Source organism: Enhydra lutris, unplaced genomic scaffold (assembly GCF_002288905.1).
Source record: "Enhydra lutris kenyoni isolate GAN:26980312 unplaced genomic scaffold, ASM228890v2 scaffoldscaffold13, whole genome shotgun sequence".
NCBI lineage: Eukaryota > Metazoa > Chordata > Mammalia > Carnivora > Mustelidae > Enhydra > Enhydra lutris.
Genome location: NW_019154097.1, coordinates 47,383,737 through 47,399,224, shown reverse-complemented (window position 1 = coordinate 47,399,224; position 15,488 = coordinate 47,383,737). Strand labels below are relative to the sequence as shown.

The following is a 15,488-nucleotide window of genomic DNA, read 5'->3' as shown; positions in this document are numbered from 1 at the left end:
TGATGTGCTAGGACTCAGCGTGTGGTTGTACTTAGGGCTGTGATTTATTACACTGAAAGGATACAGAGCTAAACCAGCAAAGGAAAAAAGACGGGAGTAAACCAGGTGCAGGCGGCTGTGTGTGTGAAATGGTGCCTGCCAGGGAGCGTCATAAGAGATTTAGTGCCCGAGGGTTTTGCTGGGGCTGGTCACAGAGGTACTGTCTGCCCAGCACATCCCAGTATTAAGACTGCTAGAAGGAAAACAGGTGTTTACCATAAACCACATTGTTTACGCAAACAGTTGAGGGGCAGGGAGCCATTCTTATCTGGGAATGGCGGGAAGCCTTCCAAAATTCAAGTTTCCAGATGCCAGCCAAGGGTCAGCTTTGCAAGCAGACCTTTCTAAAGTTAGCGTTCTCCAGCCTGTTGTGCTAATTCTTCTGCACAGACCATCATTCAAGTTTAAGGTATTTTACTCAGGCAAGACATAGCTTCAGATGATTGAAAATTTCTGTAGTTACTTAGTAGTCCTTTCTAGAATACATGATTAACTGTATATTCCGACACAACAGTGACACATTTATTTCCAGTGGTTTAGTCCTCTGCACAGTGTATAGGTACTTGTGTCCATTACATGGACGCTGGTGCCTGTCCTGCGCCTTGTCATCTTATTTTCTCTGTTTTTGTTTGTATACAGCAATCATTGCATTTATCTTTTTCATGTCCTCTTAGCACTTATGGGTGATTAGTACTCCAAACCTTAGGGGCACAAGAAAATGCAAGATGGGGCCAAATGTTATACCTAGTGTCTGCCAGCCCCCCCGTTTTTTCATCTTTTCTTTAAGAGACTTTTTTTTTTTTTAAGAGTAGTTTTAGGTTCACAGTGAAATTGAATGGAAAGCACAGAGTTCCCGTACACTCTGCCCACAGGCCTCCTCCCCCATGCACAGGATCGCCCGCTATGAGCATCTCGGTGGTTGTTACAGTCAGTGGCCTGAGACCTACACATCATTATCAGCCGTCCGTGGTTTTTACTTTAGGGTTCACTTGGGGTATACATTCTGTGGATTTTGACAAGTGTGTAATGACATGTATCCACCATTAGAGTGTCAAACGAAATAGTTTCACCACCCTAAAAATCCCTTTTATCTTATTTTTTTATTAAATATTTTAATTTATTTATTTGACAGAGAGAGCAGAAGTAGGCAGAGGAAGAGGAAGAAGCAGGCTCTCCGTTAAGCAGGGAGCCCGACGTAGGGCTCTATTCCAGGACCCCTGGGATCATGACCTGAGCTGAAGGCAGCCACTTAACCAACTGAGCCACCAGGCGCCCCCTATCTTATTTTTTGGATGTGAACCCAATTGTTTATAGAGACTTTCAGCTTTCTTAAATCAGTGTGTCTTATGTTCACCACTCTAACTCTTATTTTTATATATATATTTTTAAAGATTTTATTTATTTATTTGACAGAGATCACAAGTAGGCAGAGAGGCAGTCAGAGAGAGAGAGGAGGAAGCAGGCTCCCCAGTGAGCAGAGAGCCCGACGCGGGGCTCGATCCCAGGACCCTGAGACCATGACCTGAGCTGCAAGGCAGAGAGGCTTTAACCCACTGAGCCACCCAGGTGCCCCTCTACAAAAACTTTTGCAAGGTAGAAATAGATTTTAAATAAACTAAGCCCGATGCTAGCTTTTTCTTATTTAAGAAGATTAAACATAATGAAGTTGCATTTCCTACCATTTAAGGTTCTTGATAAGTTGAGGAAATCGTAGAAGACTGGGTGCTCTAAATGTTGGGGTCAGAAAGTCATCTGAACAGCTTTCCAAGTTTCTCAGGGGGTTGCTAATCTTCCGTTGAAGTCTCTGCATCAACTATTAGGGGAGAACAGTTGGTGCTAATTAGTATCTGATTCCTTGGCGGGGGATTTGGGGAGTTCCAGATCATAAACTGTCTGACTCTGTCTGAGAATAACAGACTTTTGGGGTCTTTTTACTCCTCTGTTTATCTTTAACTCACTAAAAGAAATCTGAACGTGGGGTAGTATCCTAGTCCTTGAGAAGAGAGAAAACTTAATTTTGTTTTTAAGCGGAACATGTGACATGCCAGAGGATACAGACTTTCTACATTTTACAACAGCGGTGACAGTGTATTTTAGGGAACATATTTACAAGTGTTGCATTCTTAGAAATAATTCAGTGACTATTTGGAAAAATAATTACCTCCCTTCCCAGATGATACGTATCTCTCATCTTCCCACATTGAATTCTCATTCTGTCTTGGTTAAGCCTTTTCTTGGACACTGAACATAATTTTTTTCCTTTTAAAAAGTTATTTTTTGACTATATTTAAAAATTTTATTCATTTGAAAGAGAAGAGCACAAGCAGGGGAAGCGGAGAGGCAGATTCCCCATGGAGCTGCAAGCCTGATACGGGGTTCCATCTCAGCACTTGGGGAGATCATGACCTAAACCTCACAGACACCCCATCTTTTAACTTTTAAAACTAGTGTGGTTGGGATCTCTCTTTCTTTCTTTTTTTTTTTTTAAGATTTTATTTATGTATTTATTTGACAGAGATCACAAGTAGGCAGAGAGGCAGGCAGAGACAAGAGAGGGGGAATCAGGTTCCCCGCTGAGCAGAGAGCCCGGCACAGATCTCGATCCTAGGACCCTGAGATCATGACCTGAGCCAAAGGCAGAGGCTTCAACCCATTGAACCACCCAGGTGCCCAGGATCTCTATTTCAGTGTAAAAATCACAGATTCATTGTCACACAGGTTCTTTAGATCTTAAGGATTTTTTTGAAATTCATATTTAAGGTTTTTAGAGAAACTTTGAGCAGACTTTAAGAGTTAAAGGTTTTTCCCTCTAACTTAGTTTTTCAGTGACAGAGAACATCTGGGTGTGTTCCAAATGTGGTTGAGTTTACTGGATCTAAAGGCGACACTGCCACTTCCTAATCTCCACGTTTCTCTTGGTCTCGGCAGCTGTGCAGACTTTACAGAAGCACACAGTGCTGCCTTTGGGCTCTGCAGCCATAACTTCATTTGCAGCAGGAGGAGACCCAGCAGTATAGGGTACTGGTGAGGTCATGTGAGCTTTAAATAGTTGCTGGCTCTGGAAATAAGGACAGCATGATTTAGGGGAAAGGCTAGAACTCAGTGGCCTTAGGCACTCTGGCTTCTCTTCACATTGGAGACCGTGATCGGGTTGCACTAGTGGCTGCAGGCCTTTGGTATTCAGTGAGTATAGGCCTGAGTCCTGTGGTATGTGCCTGAGGCTTACGAAGGCCTCAGTTTGTTTGAAAGCCAGTTAGGGGAGTGTTTTCAGGCTATAGGACACTAAAGTTTATGGAAAGGAAGTGATGCGAGCTAAGGAAATTTCAACTTAGAAAACAGGATGAAACGGAGACGAGATACTTGATACAGGGATATAAGCTGGCAGATGGTTATGTAAGAAATTCAGAGGCTTCTTAGGCTGAGAATTAAGATGGAAAATTATCCAAGGTATTCTCAAAAGTAATTGCTCACGTCTCTGTCACTTTACTAGGTCAAGAGCACTTTATCGTTTATCTAATGCACTCTTACACTAACTTTATGGAAAAGGCAGAAATCTAAGTTTAACAGAGAGGAAAATCGAGGCCTAGAGGCCTAGAGATGAAATGTTTGCCCTCAAGGTCACTTAATACGGTGGGATTGGTGGGACTGGGAAAACGGGTCTTCCGGGTTAGCTGAATACACATCAGAAATCAGCAGGAGTGACAGAGTGATCTGTGGGGGCGCCTGGGTGGCTCAGTGGGTTAAGCCTCTGCCTTCGGCTCAGGTCATGATCTCAGGGTCCTGGGATCGAGCCCCGCATCGGGCTCTCTGCTCAGCGGGGAGCCTGCTTCCCCCCCTCTCTATGCCTGCCTCTCTGCCTACTTGAGATCTCTGTCAAATAAATAAATAAAAATCTTAAAAAAAAAAAAAAAAGAATGATCTGTGGGTTGAGCAGAGGGTCTCCAAAGCCTAGAATATGTAAAGAATTGGATGTGGGAGGAAAAAAAAAGAATTGAATGTAAGATGATATGAGCTGCTTTATTCCAGAGAAGTGGTGTCTCCACAGGGGAGTGGGGTTGGGGGGGTCATAGAACAGAAAGCACCTCTGTCCTGGTTTCCTTCTGCTCTCAAGTCCAGTAGTACAGAAACCCTGTCTTCCCAACTCTACTGTCCCAAGAGAGCCATGTCTGGTAGAGGTCTTGTTCTTTAGTATAATGGGAGAATCAAAAATGCATAGTAAAAGGGTAACATAAGAGAAGCTGCTAATCGGTATAAGAAATAGATATTTTTTAAAGATTTTATTTATTTATTTGACAGAGATCACAAGTAGGCAGGCAGGCGTGGGGTGGGTGGGGGGGAGCAGGCTCCCCTGCTGAGCCGGGAGCCCGAAGTGGGGCTCAATCCCAGGACCCTGGGATCATGACTGGAGCCAAAGGCAGAGGCTTTAACCCACTGAACCACCCAGATGCCCCAGTATAAGAAATATTTTGAGTATAGGGCGCCTGGGTGGCTCAGTGGTTTAAGTGTCTGCCTTTGGCTCAGGTCGTTATCCCAGGGTCCTGGAATTGAGCCCCATGTCGGGCTCCCTGCTCAGTGTGACGGCTGCTTCGCCCTCTGCCCCTCCCCCCACTTGTGTGAACTTTTGTTCTCTCTCTCAAAAAAATAAAATCTCTTAAAAAAATATTTGAGTAGGGGCGCCTGGGTGGCTCAGTGGGTTAAAGCCTCTGCCTTCAGCTCGGGTCATGATCCCAGGGTCCTGGGATCGAGCCCCGCATCGGGCTCTCTGCTCAGCGGGGAGCCTGCTTCCTCTTCTCTCTCTGCCTGCCTCTCTGCCTACTTGTGATCTCTGTCTGTCAAATAAATAAATAAAATCTTTAAAAAAAAATATTTGAGTATATATCATTTGCTAGATATTTTGGGAATTAGCAAAGCTTGATTAATTCTTTCAAAGAATGAATTGCTGGGGCGTCTGGGTGGCTGCTTCCTCCTCTCTGCCTGCCTCTCCAACTACTTGTGATCTCTCTCTCTCTCTCTCTGCCAAATAAATAAATAAAATCTTTAAAAAAAATGAATTGCTTGCAGTAAACTAGTAAGTATGATGTGGTTTGTGTTCTGATTTAATTATCTCTTGAGAGATAATATTTAATTTACACAACCAGTTGCACTAAGCATAACCTTCCCCACCTCTCGGTTTATGAAAGTGCCATACATACTGAATGTGAATGATTCACACGTAGAAAAAAGTCTGTTGGTATCCCAATGCCCCCAAAATAATTTTGGCATTTCGCTTTGGATTCTGCTCCCCGCCTGCCCCCGCTCCAACACCTGTAATTAATACAAATATAATGTAGATGCTGTGGTTGGTGCACACCTGGGTCAGTGAGGGTTCAAGAGAGTGGCCAGTCTTAACAGTGTGGAAGGAGAGATGGGGAAGAATTATAGAGGACGTGAATATTAACTATTAACTTGGTTCTTGACACTTGTATAAGTCTCCCGGGGCCGGAGGAGAAGAACAAAGGGCAGAAGTATGACGTTTTTGTTGCACTTAACAATGTTATGACTGGATCCACAGGTAGGAGAGGACGGGCAAGAGAAGTATCTAGTCTTTCTGAAATAGCGAATGACCTGGGATTCTTGGTGTTGTGGCTTAGCCACTGATGTAGTACCCCAGTTTAGACACAACGCCAGACAAATAAAAATCTCTTCTCCGATGAGGAATAAAAAACGAGAGCTCTGTCCTCCTTGTAAAAAGTTTCTGTTTTACGTGGTAGACAGTGGTATATGGCTCTGATATGACAGGCATGAGGGGACATAAGGGAATGCGGTGTGATTGACTCAGTTTAATTTTTTTTGTTACAGGCAGTTGTTTGGAAGTCGTAAAAATGCAGAGCATTGGTGTGTCGTTGCTTTAGTTTCCTCTGGGTGATTACTTGTTGGGGTGATAAAGATCGGAACTTAGAAATGCCCATATTGAAAGAAGCATTAATTTCTCTTGGCCACTCCAGCTTAGAAGTACCTTGCTTGCCTCTCCTCTCTTTTGTATTGCTCATAGCATTCATTGTGCGACAAGTGTGTCCTCATGTTTGCTGCCATTTCTGTGTTCAGACTCAGTCCCGTGCCCCCATGTGACTTCCCTTCCTGAGATGTGTAGTTTATATCGTCTTAACCCAAGAGCAGAAAGGCCACCTCGTTTCCCAAAAGGCAACTTGAACTTGACTTCAGAATATTCTCACTGAGGGGCGCCTGGGTGGCTCAGTGGGTTAAACCGCTGCCTTCGGCTCAGGTCATGATCCCAGGGTCCTGGGATCGAGCCCCACATGGGGCTCTCTGCTCAGCAGGGAGCCTGCTTCCTCCTCTCTCTCTGCCTTCCTCTGTGCCTACTTGTGATCTCTGTCTGTCAAATAAATAAAAATCTTTAAAAAAAAATATTCTCACTGAAAAGGGATGGAACTGAGTAGACAGGACATGGTTAGAAGGAAAGTGTCAGTCTGATTGCCTAAAAAAGTGTTGAGGTACGTAATAGCCATCTGTGCTTAAAATCCCCAGGATTGGCATGTGTGTAACGTTCTAGGAGAGAATTACTAACCTTATACAATTTAGATCAAAATTTGGTCTGTCATCTGAGAGCTCAACCTGATAAATCTTCAGTGAAACAGCTATGTGAAAAGTATGTATCCTTTTCTAGGGAGGAAGCAGGGGTTCAGGCACCACTGATGCGGCTGCAGTGTTTGCCTTCTTTGTCGTTCATTCTGCCTCTGTCCCCCTTCTGCGCAGCTGCACAGTCTCGCCGTTCTTCCTGTCCATCACTTTAGTCACCTGGCAAATCTGTTAGTGTTCAGTGGTATAAAGATGAGATCAACCCAAGGGACATCATCTGGACCATAACTACTCTTCATTCTCTCTTTCCCTAGGTGACAGAGCTGAATGAGCCACTGTCCAATGAAGAGAGAAACCTCCTGTCCGTGGCCTACAAGAATGTAGTCGGGGCACGCCGTTCTTCCTGGAGGGTCATTAGTAGCATTGAGCAGAAGACATCCGCTGATGGCAACGAGAAGAAGATAGAGATGGTCCGTGCTTACCGTGAGAAGATCGAGAAGGAGCTGGAGGCGGTATGTCAGGATGTGCTGAGCCTGCTGGATAACTACCTGATCAAGAATTGCAGTGAGACCCAGTACGAGAGCAAAGTGTTTTACCTGAAGATGAAAGGGGACTATTACCGCTACCTGGCCGAAGTCGCCACTGGAGAGAAGAGGGCGACCGTCGTGGAGTCCTCTGAGAAGGCCTATAGCGAAGCCCATGAGATCAGCAAGGAGCACATGCAGCCCACTCACCCCATTAGATTAGGCCTGGCTCTTAACTACTCCGTTTTCTACTATGAGATCCAGAACGCCCCAGAGCAAGCCTGCCACTTGGCCAAGACCGCCTTTGATGACGCCATCGCCGAGCTCGACACTCTCAACGAGGACTCCTACAAGGACTCCACTCTCATCATGCAGCTCCTCCGCGACAACCTAACGCTCTGGACAAGCGATCAGCAAGACGACGACGGCGGCGAAGGCAACAATTAAGGCCCCCAGGTGGACTGGCAGCGCCCGCTGATGCTACTACTGCAGTCTTTATTTTTTCCCATGAGCTGGGGGTCGGGTGGGGGAGGGAAAGGGAGGGATGACCTTCCTAGGGAGAAGCCCACGACCTGTCCTGTCTTTGATCGCCTCTTTGACATTTTTGCCAAAATACCACTAGTGGAAAGTCAGGCTAGCTGTGCTTGTATTGGAATAGCAGCCTCACACTGGCGTCTGGACTGTTCTGTAGATGGAATGCAGGCGGAGCTGTCTGTCTTTAATCTAACTTATTGATAGAGAATAGGGTTTTAAGACGAAAAGAAAACTGAAACGGGATTGGCCCTCATTCAGTGAGTTCTGTGGTTCCAGTAAGGATTTGTATGTACATACGCTCTTGTCTTACGTTTTGGGTACTCTTGTCTCATCTGCTTTAGCTGTGTGCGTTTCTTTTGAGGGTGTACTCGACCAGCCATGGACTAGTGTAAATCCCGAGCGGACAGGCTTGGAACATGAGGCGTGTTTATCCTTATGGTTTAGGCCTGGCCAGTTTCCTGAGTCTCGGATTATCTGACAGTATTAACACTAAGTTGCAGTTTACAGTATTTCTACATGACAGCCGTACGTAACATCAAGCCATGGATTGTGTATTTTCCTTTGCTAGTTTACTTTGGCTTTACATCCGTAGTCAGCCTTATCCGGGTTGGGTTTTGCTGTTTGCTGTCTCCCAGGTCACAAGGCTTGCCTGAGGGGAATCGCAGCTCCTTTTAGGTTTTGGTTATTAGGTGCTTGGCAGGTGGCTGTGGGATTTGTGCCCTTCTTCTCTTAAATCCACCGCAAAAATGATGAATCACTTTAATAGAATCGTTAAACACCACAAAAATAGAGAAAATTCAGGTCTGTATGTCATTTATTGTGTTGATATTTTCAGAGAACTCCTGATTTTTAAGCTGCCACGCTCCTTCCTCAGGGATCACGCTGCCATCACTCTTGAGTGTTCCCCGCTGGACCTTCTGCTGGTGGCTTTCGGGACGGTGGAGATGCCGTTGAGCTGGAGAAGCTGGGCAGTCATCTTGAGGAAGGTTGTGGTGCAGTGTGTGGAAATTCAGGTGCTAGAAGCTTACTGGTAGAAAAACCCAAAAGGAAGAGAAGAGCTCTTCTATTCATAAGCACTCTGTCCAATTTCGGGAGCCTCGTAAGCATGTCCGTTTTTCCTCCCCGAAAACACTCCTTCCCTAAGCAGTTGTTGTAGGAAGATGAACTAAAGGCATTATCAGATAATAAATCACTCCTATTTGACCAAGACTTTTTCTACATTTTTTTTTTCTTTTTAATGAAAGCATCGAAGCGGGAGAGTCCTTTCTCTCTTGTACAGTTGACACATGCTCCGGAATCGAAGGAAACTACATTGCTGTTTCCACAAATCTGTTCTCAGTTAGCCTTAGGTCCTTCATTCTTATTTTGGAAAAATCTGTCTGAAAAACGTGACCTGTCGAGTGTGTGTTCAGCCTTTCTTTACAAGACCAGAAACGGTGTGAACTCCCGAGATGGAGGTAATAACGCCAGACTCGCTTTGTTTGTTGCTTCGGTTTAGTCAAGGAGAGGTATGAGGAATAATTGAGGAAACACTGACCGTTGCTTTTTGCTGTTTACCAAAATTGGACTTACAGTTGGGAAATGAGTATGTGTGACAGGATCCAGGTGACAGTGAGGACTAGAACAGTGATGCCCTGTAGCATGGCACAGTTTACACAGCGTGACTTTCCTTAGAAGGTTCCCTCCATACGCTAGAGCAAAAGTCCCAATTAACTGAACCCTAGCGGAACTAGAAGAGAGTTGTACAGCTTTTGTGCCGTCACCGGGGCCCTAAAGTCAATGCCATGGATGGGAAATGATGGGGGGCTGGGGGGGAGGGGTAGGTGGGGCTTTCCTTAACTTATCTTCATGTCCAGTGAGCAGTGTTTTGTCCTTCCTTGTAGCCTTTGGAAATGATTTACTGGAATTACAAAACCTATTTTTTCTTTCAAATTTCAGCTTTGGCTCTGGCTGCTTTTTAGAATAATGCAAGATAACAGTTCTACCTGAGGGCTAAAAATGAAGAGGGAACGGGAGACTTGATATTTAAGCAGCTTGAATGGTTTCTTTTCTTTTCTTTATTTTTAAAGAAATGCACTTGCCTCTGATACTGTCTCTCCAGTGAAATGATTACTCCTCCATTACTCTATTGATACAATATTGTGCATGCTAGTGTTGTATTTCTATACAGTAGCTTGAAATTTATTAACTTATACTGTAGGTGTTATGTATTCCTATGACAAAAAAAAATTAAGTCTTCAAATTTTTTAAAGTTTTTTTAATTTAATTTTTCCTTTGGGGGTACAGTTTGCTCTACCAAATAGTGATCGTAACAAATTGATCTGTTTTGGATGTTGCTATAGTGACATGCAGTTATATATTTTGTTTTTAAGGGGGGGGGAGCAAAAGAAACACCAGTGTTAGCTTAATCTTAATGTCTGGTGTTTGTCATGGTGAAATTATAACTATTACAGTGTAGGAGAACAATGACTATGTTCTCTGAATGAGCCTTTGTGCTTTTTGTCATGTTATGCAGTGAACTATTTTTAAGGTCTAATCAGTGATTATTTTTCAACTCCGTGTTTCTCTAAGGAATTATTTCACACACGGACCATTCTTAGCAGTTTTCCTCAGTGATGGAATACCATGAATGTGAGTCATTATGTAGCTGTCGTACATTGAGCAAATAAACTTACAGATCTGATGTCAGTGCCACTTAGTTTTATTTAAATGACTTTAATTTCCCTTTGCTTTCCAAGGGTTGATGGGACTGGGGGCAAGGGACAACACTATCTTGGGAAGTACCTAGAGCTGGGAGTCAGACCCGGGTTTACTGACCTTGAAAAATCATTGCACCTTTTGGGCCTCCGGTGTTTCTCCTGCAGAATGAGCACGTGCAGGTAGATCTCTAAAGGCCTATCTGGGGGTGTGATTTGTGAGAAGCACAGACCCGAGTTTGAATTATGGCTCCTTTCGGTCTTGGGCAAATTCTGAAACTTCTGAGCTTTGGGGTGTGGGTCTAAATGGAAACTGGGTCACGTGCCTGGTTGGGTCTCCCAGGGAGGCGCCTGATATTGTTGGAGATCTCATTAAGTCTTAGCTGAGGTGGTTCTCTGCATTGAAAATGTTCATAAATAAATGGTCTTAGGTCTAGTGCCTCCAAGGTGGTTGGCAGCCTCAGTTGGTGAGGCCTGAGCTCTCAGGAGCGTTGCTGTTGCTGGCGGCAGCTGTCAGAATGCGCCCACCGCATGAATCCCGTCCCTGGGAGTGGGAGTGTTCTGCCTCCATCACTGTGGGGTGGGATATTTGTCTATAGGGAGGAAAAATGCCAAGGCGAAGGCTTTCCTCCATCAGCTTGGGTGTGCTCCAGCAAAGGGGTGGGGGTATTTGAAAGAGGGTGGCTTTTTAATTTTGGGGGTAATCAGAATTCACATTGAAGGAATAATGATTTGTGCAAACCAAGTTTTTGCCGTGTACTGGATGAATTCACCTGTGTGGCTCCTTTGTCACTCAGAACCACCCTGAGTGCCACCACAGGCACAGCTGCGGATAGAGAAGTGGCAGATGTGCCTAAGTTCTTACGACGTCAGAGCCCTAGTCCTGGGGCCCTCCTGAGCCTTGCCTACAAACACCAGGCTGCTTCTGCTCAGCCGATGAGCGGCAGTCACCATTCAGCACGCGGTGGCAGCTCATTCAGTGTGGGAGTTACTGAGGGTAGAGAGATGATCAGACGACATCTTACCAATGGGACAGTACACAGGCGGGCAACACCAGAGCAGTCCCATCACTGGCTCAGCAAAGCTCGGCAGGAAGAAGGGTGGCTCCTGGAAGTTCGCTGCTGTTAACACTCTTGTTTCCACCTTATCTTCTGTTATTTGAGTGTCTGGAATTTGACAGATCAGAAATTGCCCAGAGTACTTCCATGTACACTTAAATTTGTCTTAGGACAAAATGCTCCATTGGTGCATTTCTATCCAGTTGGAATAGTTCCCCTTCATGCAGTGGTTCTTAAACTTTATAGGACCCCTTTACAAATTCTTAAGAGCTTTTGCCTATGGGGGGGGTGTATCAAAAACCAGAAATTAAAAATACTCATTTGTTTAAAAATAGTAGAAACCCATTACATGTTGCGATAAGTAACAGTTTTGGGGTGCCTGGGTGGCTCAGTATGTTAAACGTCCCAATTCTGGATTTTGGCTCAGGGCTGTGAGCCCGCATTGGGCTCCACGGTGAGCATGGAGCCTGCTTACAACTCTCCCTCCCTCTGCCCCTCCCCCAAAAAGGAAAGAGGAGCATTGTTTTACAGTACTACTGATCTCTTGCTAGAGGTCAGCCGGACTTGGTGTACCCGCAGTTGCACTCCATCCTTTACAACGTTTTTTGAGCTGAACTATTTGGAAAGAAAAAAAAAAATCTGACATCACAAGGATAAGTAGTCGGACATGGGTGGCCCCAAAGAGTTAAAGTTCTAATTCAGAAACTGCACAGTGCCCCATGTTAGGCACCGGTGATTGTGGGTCTCCTCAGCGTACTCCAGAACATAAAGCTAACTGGTAGCGGAAAGCAGTTAAACAGCGGGTGACGGGGGAGGAGAGCAGAATAAAGGAGCAGAATTCCCCATTCCAAGAACGAGAGGGTGGGGTGGAAGGGCTGTCTGCTGAGGTTCAGTGGCGGGGGGCTTTCAGTGTAGCAAATCAGTTGCTGTTTGATGCCAGTAGTTTCCCTCCACTCTATTTATGTGTAATTACCACATGCATTAGCCTCTCTGCTGGTCAGCTGAGACTGCCTGTTGACTCCCACGGGCTGATCTAAGTAGCTAAGAATGGCAGCTACCGCCTCTGGGGCGTACAGTTGTCAAAGCAAGCTTGGAGGAAAAACCTGCTGAAAACTAGCTGGGTAACGCTTCTCTGGTTCTAGGAGTGATATTAAGTGGTAACCCAGCCTCATCAGAACATTGAAATGTGGTCCACCAGCTTGCCAAGTAGCCTGCCGGTTTGAATTTTCCAGTTCTGATACGGATCAGGAGAAATGGTTGAATCCGAATGGCCACAAGCTCTAATTAACCAGATACCCGTGGTTGGTAGGGGGTGGGCTGAGAGTCGTTAGTACCAGCTCAGCTTTTTTGGTATCTCATGTTCATGCTTTCTCCACATGTGGCAAGACCAATGGGTTAAGATTTCCCAATAGAAGTACTGCTCTAAGATGGCATTCAGTTGATCCCCCTGGGGCAGAGGAAAGTCAGGAATTTGGGGACCATGAAAGGATTTTTTTGGTTTATATTTCAGTAGGTAGTGCAGACACATGGGAAATACGGAAGTGCGTTCGAAAACAGGTTTTTGTACTGCCTTCAAGCTAAGAATGTTTTCCACACTTTGAAAGGGTTGTAAAGGGAAAGAAAGTGCAAAGGGACCGTTTGTTCCCCCACGGAACTTGGAAGTGTTTGCCATCTGGCCAGTAGAGTGGCGACCCCTGGTTTTTCGGTAATTCATTCTCCCATACCTGTTTTCCAGCCTCCCACTTCCCCTTCTCAGAGGTAACAACTCTTCTCTGTTCTTTATCTGGCTCAGTTGGGGAGAGTAGACTCGACTGGCTTTGAGATGGATTTCTGCTGCTTTTGAGCAATAAGTGACCTTTGGTCCATAAAAGGTTTTGCCTTGTGAGTCTAAACATGCGTAATTGAAATTTGGTGATCCTAGGAAAGTACTTCTTGAATTAGATTTAACCCTGTTTAAAGCATAGCAAGGTGGTGGGGGGGGCATTTCACCCCCAACATTCTATTTTGAGAAACTTCAAACAGAAAAGCTGAAAAGAATGATTCAGTGATAACCAAATAATGACTTTTTCAAGAAAGCAGGCATCTGTAAGATGTGGCTTTTTTTTTTTTTTTTAAGAGTTTATTTTTAGGTAATCTCTACACCCAATGTGGGGCTTGAATTTACAACTCCGGGATCAGGAGTGCCCGCTCTACCAACAGCTGCAAGAGGTGGTCTTTTTTTTTTTTTTTTAAGATTTTATTTATTTGACAGAGATCACAAGTAGGCAGAGAGGCGGGCAGAGAGACAGAGAGGAGGAGGAAGTCTCCCTGCAGAGCAGAGAGCCCGATGTGGGGCTTGATCCCAGGACCCTGGGATCATGACCTGAGCCGAAGGCAGAGGCTTTAACCCACTGAGCCACCCAGGCACCCCTGCAAGAGGTGGTCTTAGAGAATGCTCCACATTCTGGGTTTTCCAGTTGTTTCCTCCTGTGTTACTTAATTGGTTCCCATCTTTGTTTTGTCTTGGGTGAGACTTTCACTCTGCCCCTCCATCCAGTCTTTTCAGTGGTGTATGTGGAATTGAGTTTGAACTGAATGGGAGTCTGCTGGTGTGTACCGGGAATCAGGTGATCTTAAGGAGTAGTCAGCACCAGGGCCTGTTACATGAGCCCATGAGGACTAAGCTGAAGGACAGGCTAGAGGGAGTGCCTGCCACCCATGGGAACCAGATGTTTTCTGAGTCTTCTCAGCTAGGATGTTTTGCCTCCTTACAACCCTCTCCTGCCCCCCCACCCCCACGGATAAAGTGTTAGGTGCCCTGTCATCACTTGATTTTAAAAACAATTTTTTAAAGATTTATTTATTTATTTGACAGAGAGAGAGAGATCACAAGCAGGCAGAGAGGCAGGCAGAGAGAGGGGGAAGCAGATTCCCTGCTGAGCAGAGAGCCCGATGTGGGGCTCGATCCCAGGACCCCGGGATCGTGACCCGAGCCGAAGGCAGAGGCTTAACCCGCTGAGCCACCCAGGCGCCCCTCGACTTGTTTTAACACAATCTTGGTGTTAACTTCTTCTTCCCACAGTGACACACGTTTCCCCTACTTACTCTTAGGGACCAAAAGGGTAACCAAACCCGTCTTTTTCACTTAGCCTGAAGCTAGAATTTAGGAATGGGGTTTCGATGGCTGGTGGGTTCCTTAAATCCTGATGGAAAATTCATTTTGGGTTCTGTTGGGTTTGTTATCAAAGCCTTCTGAAAGTCCTTGCCTCCCCAGATATGGAGGTATAATGTCATTATGGTTTACAGATGTTTTTGCCTTCTCCATTAGGAACTTGCTCAGTTTTGTTTGTTTTAAGATTTTACTTATTTGAGAGAAGGAGACACAGTGAGAGGGAACACAAGCAGGGAGAGCGGGAGATCCTAGGACCCTGGGATCATGATCTGAGCCGATGGCAGAGGCTTAAGAACCGAGCCACCCAGGAGCCCCAAACCTCAGTTTTTTTTTTTTTTTAAATGTTGAGATTTTTTTTTTTTTTAAGATTTTATTTATTTATTTGTCAGAGAGAGAGAGGGAGAGAGAGCGAGCACAGGCAGACAGAAGGGCAGGCAGAGGCAGAGAGAAGATTGGGCTCCTTGCTCAGCAGGGAGCCCGATGTGGGACTCGATCCCAGGACGCTGGGATCATGACCTGAGCCGAAGGCAGCTGCTTAACCAACTGAGCCACCCAGGCGTCCCCCAAACCTCAGTTTTAAAAACGTATCTTTTGGGGAGCATTGTGGGCCCCTGAGGATGAATTCTAGGTTGCAGAGGATTGCGTAGTGGGCAGACTAGGAGTGAAACCTGTTCTCTTGCCGTAAATGAGGAGACTGGCTTAGAAACAGAGACAAGACAGACTTCGGGAATAATGGCTAGGTAACCGGTGTAAAGGATGAGCAGCTTATGGATGATTGCACACATCTTGGGGCGAGTCCCTTTCCACGTAATCTCCCCAGGTTCTGTCCAAAATCAAACAGCTGCCGCATCCGTCTTCTGAGCGAAAGGGGCAGTAATAATTGGTCCCCCCAGTGTATTAGGTAGGACTT

At 45.4% G+C, this 15,488-nt stretch overlaps 1 protein-coding gene across 2 annotated transcripts in view; it reads left to right on the top strand.

Annotated features, from left to right (window-relative positions):
* Positions 1 to 10,356, top strand: part of LOC111146124 (tyrosine 3-monooxygenase/tryptophan 5-monooxygenase activation protein gamma) — a 31,126-nt gene extending 20,770 nt beyond the window's left edge. The window contains exons 2-3 of one of the 2 annotated variants that reach the window (XM_022501524.1): positions 6,930 to 7,595; positions 8,548 to 10,356. In XM_022501524.1, the coding sequence (XP_022357232.1) occupies positions 6,930 to 7,586 (657 nt within the window). In that variant the 3' untranslated portion in view covers positions 7,587 to 7,595; positions 8,548 to 10,356. Of the gene's footprint in view, positions 1 to 6,929 lie in introns of both variants that reach the window. The other variant, XM_022501523.1, reaches the window with a different exon arrangement.
* Positions 10,357 to 15,488: the final 5,132 nt, after the last annotated feature.